Source organism: Octodon degus, unplaced genomic scaffold (genome assembly GCF_000260255.1).
Source record: "Octodon degus isolate 3935 unplaced genomic scaffold, OctDeg1.0 scaffold00060, whole genome shotgun sequence".
In the NCBI taxonomy this organism is placed as follows: Eukaryota; Metazoa; Chordata; class Mammalia; order Rodentia; family Octodontidae; genus Octodon; species Octodon degus.
Genome location: NW_004524636.1, coordinates 1929770 through 1935829, shown reverse-complemented (window position 1 = coordinate 1935829; position 6060 = coordinate 1929770). Strand labels below are relative to the sequence as shown.

Sequence of the window (6060 nt, the reverse complement as noted above, 5' to 3'; positions counted from 1 at the left end):
TGAACTAAGCAACTGCACTGAAGATGGTAATCTGTAATAGTAGTTTTATGTTTGGAGTTCCTGTCATTCTGGTCTTCTGAATACAGGCTGCTTGTCATGACATGCCAGTTGCTGCTGTGCTGTCTCTTGGGTAGATGACTGACCATCTCTCCTTTGGGCCTGCAACACCCTGGGGCTTTCAACACAGCATTTAAATATGCCTGACACACTCACACACATTCTCTCTCTCTCTCTCTCTCTCTCTCTCTCTCTCTCTCTCTCTCTCTCTCTCTCTTTCTCTCTCTCTCTCTGTGTGTGTGTCTGTGTCTGTCTGTCTCTCTCCAGAGGTAGAGGTCTCACTATGCATTTCAGGCTGGACTTAAACTCACTATGTACACTAGCCTGGACTCAAACTTGCAGCAGTACCTCTGCCTGAGCCTCCTGACTGCTGGGATTACATGTGTGTGCCATCTTGCCTGGCCTCATCTCTCATTTTTAATGTCTCTCCCAGATCTACCTCCACCTGAGGTACTCACCTTACTCCTTTATTTTAGCTTGCATCTCTCTGGAAACACACCCCATGTAATCTTCATGCTCCTGTTGTCATCAAAGTAGGCCTAACTCTTTACTCTCAGGGCCATGCTCACCACATTGGTTCAAACTCTGAGCAAGACTTCAGCAGAAGCATCCTACCTATCAACAGGCCCCTTTCCAACCACTCATTAAAATGCCATTTAAAGATCTTCCTGAGACATAAGTATGACTCCATCACCTCCTCTGGAAGATGCTTCAAATAACCCACATCCTTCAGCAAGACACAGTGAGCTTCTCAAGATCAGAATGGCCTCTCTTGACTGCTGTTTATTTCTCTAGTTTCACTTAAGGTCACTGCCGCCTTTTGTGTTATGACCCATGCAAAATTACTCTACCATGTGCCATGATCTCTTGCCGCCTGTGTCTCTATACATAGGCTTCCAGGGCCTGGGAAGTAATGCTTGACTTCATCCGCCTGCTTCCCAGAATTCCTCAGGACCCCACTTAGATGGCTCCTCCTCAAGAAGGTCCTCCCTCCCACCCTTCCCCCTCCTCCAACTTAAGGATAAAGATACTCAAGAGACTCTCTCATATATTCCTTTAAGCAAGAAATGTCTGAACTGCAGTTACATTGTGCAGTTCTCTGCCTCCCCTATCACTATGCTAGCTAAGGGCTGTAATTCATTCACCTTATCCCCAATGTACAAGCCCAGCAGCCAACGCTTAAATGTCTGTTGAAAGGTAACACCTGCGTTAGAATAGTCACAATTACAGAGATAAAAGAATGGTAGCTGCAAAGATTGGAGAGAAGAGGGAAACGGAGTCATTGTTTAATTGGTAGACAGTCTTAGTTTTACATTATGAAGATAGTTCTGAATGTGAATGATAGTGCTAGAGGTAAATATTAAGAATGTATTTAATTTCATTGAACTACACACTTAAAATATGAAGATTAGAAATTTTATGTGTATTTACCACATATAAAAATGTTTTTTTTAAATGTTTGAAAATGAACATCTAGTATTTATATAAGAAAATTTCTTGCACTGTACTTGTTTTGCATAAACAAACATTGCCCTCTTGTGGTCAAAAGTATATTATCCAATCAAGAATATGTGTGAACACAATGCTGGAGGTTACTACTCCAGCTCTACCCGGTTGGACATTCGTAAAAATGGAGAAATCACTTATCTCAACTCAGCCTCAAACACAGTAATATTCAAGCAGTTAGCAATACTGACTTAAGAAAGAACCTAACATAGAAGTTATACTTTCAGTAAACGTGTAACCTTAATCAAATAAATATAAAACCATCATCTAGATTTCTTCCAAATGGTGAGATCATTTTGAACTAGTAATATTTTCAGTTATTTTGTTTAAAGCTGCCCTAAATAAATAGATAAATAAACAAAGCTGCCCTCCACAAAAACTTTCCTGAAGCTAAATGGCTTTGAAAGACTTACCAATGTCATAGGCCATGAAATCTGAAGAGAAACACTTGGCACCATGGCTCATAGATGTGTCGTTGTGTGTATTTCCTCCAAACACCAGCATGGTTCCACTCACTATCACAGCTGTGTGCAAGTAACGGAAAAATCGGCTGTCCTTAAGAATGGTCCTTTTGAGTTTATTTAAAAATAATAAATATAAGGTTAGTTTTTAAAGAATATTTCTCTATCTGCTAATGCAAACATAGCCCTATTTTATTAACTTCAGACTTAAGTCTGCTTCCATACTGCTCTGATATATATAATTTTCTTAACAAATATGAAAGAAGATCTGTGAGAATTCTGGCAAAATATATTAAAAGCTTTACAATGTTCACACCCTAAGGCACTATAATTATAATTTCTGAGTGGAAATTGTGAAATGTAGAAAGAAGATTCTTTACAATGACTTAACAAAAAGACAAAAGCTAGAAATCAAAATCACTAACTACATCAGCTGAGTATCCTCATGTAATGGAATATTAGCCACAAAAATAATTTTTTTATGACAACATGTAAAAACATGTCCATGACATGGTCTTAAATATATGAGGAAATATAAAAAGGAATAGAAACTATTGGCTTAGGGCTGGGGAGACAGCTCGGCGTTCTAAGTGCATGCCTGGCAAGTGCAAGGACCCAGGTTTGATCCCTAGTACCACATGCTATGCCAGCCCCAGAGCTCCGGACACACTATGCCAGCCACCAAAACTGGGGGGCGTGGTGACACACATCTGTCAAAACTGGGGGGCGTGGTGACACACACCTGTAATCCTAGCATTTACAGGGAAGGCTGAGACAGGTGGATCACTATGAGTCCAAGATGCATAGCAAGACCCTGTATCAAATAAATAATTCTTTTTTTTTGGGGGGGTGACTCAGGCTGCTTTAAGGGTAGGTCTGGTGGAGCATGTGGTTCTGGGGATTGAACCATGGTCCTTTGCCCCTGACTGAGTCTGTCCAAGCAGGCACTTTACAGAACTGAGCTAACCTGCAAGCACCCCCCACAAAATAAATGAAAAAAAATTTAAAGAAATTATTGGCTTATAATTATATTATTTCATAATTCAAATTTTCTTTACATTTGTTAATATCAGCATACTTTCAGAGGCATATCCACAGTTCAGAGTGAGGAAAGCTCTACCAATTAGTTATAAAGACATCTTGTTTATTAATTTTATGGGAGGACACCAGTAACTGATGCTAAAAAGCTACAGTTTGCTATCAAGACAAGCTTAAATATTGCATATCTCTTGATGAGAGATGTAAGTCAATGGTAGGGTACTTGCCTAGCATGTGCAAGTGTCTGGGTTTGATGCCCAGAACTATTATCAAAAAAGCAAACAAAACCTTTTAATTAATTACAAAAGTGTGTACAAACTCAGTTATTTACTTTATTCTTTAAGATACTAAAAGGGGCCTGGCCCTAGCTCAGGCCTTTACGTGGCTGCTTCCACAAAGCTGTCAGCCTCAGGTTGCTGGAGTTCGAACCTCACAACTCTCCCGCTGGCCAAAAGTGCACTGAAGGCATTCGAGGAACAAAAAAAAAAAAAAAAAAAAAAAGATACTAAAGCATTTTCTAATCATCCCCCTATAGAATTATAGAGAAATATAAAAATATAAATACTGACTCCTTTCTTGCCTTATGTTTGTTTCCTAATTTCTTTTTGTACAATGCCAAGAGATATTCTACCAAGTCTAAAAGCAAAAATATAGCACATTTTCCCACCAACTACCTTTTCTGAATTCACATCTTAAAGTAAAAAGCCCATGAAAAACCACCTACCACATCTGAGTATCTACACTATATCTGTAGAGGTCATCAGTGAGCCGGTATTTATTTGCACTGAAAGCCTTGTAGCCACCGTGAACATATAGGGCTTTGGTCTTGTGATCATAAACACTGCTGTGGCCATAGCCCCCTTGCACAAGGGCACCTTGCGTATTTAATATATTCCAAGTGTTCTTATCTGAAAAGAGAAAAACCAGTTAAAGGTAAACATTGCAATCACCTCTTCTCTACTACTTAAAATATAAGCAATTTAGGATAACAGAAGGGATTGTCTGATTACACTTGGCAGGCAGGCACTTATGCTGCTGAGCCATATCCCTAGCCCTTCATCTATTTTAAAAAAGCCATCTAAAACTTATATCAAATCCATGTGGCCAAACTTCAGTTAAATGTTTTGTATGCTACACAGAAAAAGAATGTCACTAAAATGTAATCAACCCTACAAATGAACATTTAATTTCCTATGACCTTAGTCATCAATACCTTCATAGGCCTACTTTCACAAGACATCAATTATACCTGACACTCTAAATGAGTAACAACAGATACAATAAAATCTGACCAAAGAGGGAAATACACAACACATGCACACACACACACACACACACATACACACTAATCTCTAAAGAGCTATTCAAATTTTTCTGAGTATTTGTTGTTTTTTATTTTAACACACACCCCAAAAAATTTAGTACTACTTTTGACTTCTTCCAAGTCAACAGTAGCAAACACATTATTACATAGGGGCATCAATAAGCTGAATTTCACTGGTAACACATATGATTGTTAAATGGGTTTCAAGAAAAACAACTGGATCAAGTTAGGTTGAATTTCATTAAACCATCCTCATCATGAATTTAGGTTTTAAATGTGATGTTCAAAACATATCCACTGGGAAAAAATATACCTACCCAAGTCATACTCCTGTACATTGCTTACATAGCCATAGAGAGGACAGTGACCAAAAATGACCAGCATGACCACTCGGCCAGTTTTCAGTGTAACGACGTGTGCTGAGTGCCCAACCACTGCATACTGCTCCTTTGCCTTTGGGGTCAACAACACCCACGACTCATTATGAATATGAAACACTCTTAACTCATTGGTCACATTCCCTGTTGAATCAATTTTTCCTCCATACATATAAATTTTATCCTGGGGGGAAAATGTAAATAAGATTTTTTAAAATATTAAAAATTAAAATTTGAGTATAAAAAATGATCAGTTCAAAATCTCAACATTAAGTTTAAAATTACTGATGAAATGTACCTTTCAGGAATTATTAGGAAAAGGATAGAGAAAGGAACAAAGTAAAACAAATATTCTATTTCTCTAAAACTTTGCCACTTTTCTTAGACTTCCTCAAATGAGATCTTTTACAGAATAAAATGACTTAGAAAAATAAAGCTGCCCCATTCTACCATACACCTACAAAAACAAGGAAATGAAAATGATTATTCAGTCACATTACAATCTGGTTATTCTTGTCTAAACTTTGCTAATGGGCATAAAGGTTAATCTACGTGCTAATCTACATTTTTAAACATTCAGAGCATAGTCAGGGTTAAAGAAAAACCCTGCAACTTCAGTTTCTACTTACAATTTACCCAATTACTTAACCTCTACCATTTTTTTCCAATTAGAGGCCAATATTGACTACCTTTTCTACTATACAATACATAATCGCACTAAGGAGGAGCTGAGGTTATTGTTTAATACAAACATTATATAATACCTTACCTTATATAAGGCTAAAGAATGACCATATCTCACAACCACATTGTTCACAGAACGGTTCAGTGGAAGCCATTCCTTAGAAACAAGGTCATACCTACAAAGAAAACAGACAAGTATTTTTATCCAAAAGGCAAATCAGAACATTCTGTATCCTCTTATTTGTGACATAAGCCAGTTTGCAGATGCTCATTAAATCTACTATACATACAGGAGGAACCTGTCACACTGACAAACACCTAAAACCTGGCCCACTGGGCATAAAAGAACTCAGGAAGGGGAGCTGAACTACACAACCCTGAAATTTAAAAAAAAAAAAAAAAATGAAGTTTCTAACACCTGAAAACACCTCACACATGCAGTCTAAATCACCTAAATGTTGCATACACAGTACCAACAAGACTTAAGTTACTTACAGTAATTTTTTCCTCAATCAAAAGGAGAAATTGGGCCGGGGAGATGGCTCAGTGGAATAAGCGCTTCCCTGGTAAGCGCAAGGGCCTAAGTTCAATCCCCGGTTCCACCAAAAAAAAA

At 37.9% G+C, this 6060-nt stretch overlaps 1 protein-coding gene across 2 annotated transcripts in view; it reads right to left on the bottom strand.

Moving 5' to 3' along the window:
* The window catches only part of Atrn (attractin), a 195647-nt gene that overhangs the window by 95873 nt on the left and 93714 nt on the right, over positions 1-6060 (bottom strand). For both annotated transcript variants that reach the window (XM_004634258.2, XM_023718635.1), the window contains 4 exons: positions 5533-5623; positions 4704-4947; positions 3787-3970; positions 1977-2131 (listed from right to left, as the gene is read on the bottom strand). In XM_004634258.2, coding sequence (XP_004634315.1) covers positions 1977-2131; positions 3787-3970; positions 4704-4947; positions 5533-5623 — 674 coding nt within the window. The remainder of the gene's footprint in view (positions 1-1976; positions 2132-3786; positions 3971-4703; positions 4948-5532; positions 5624-6060) is intronic.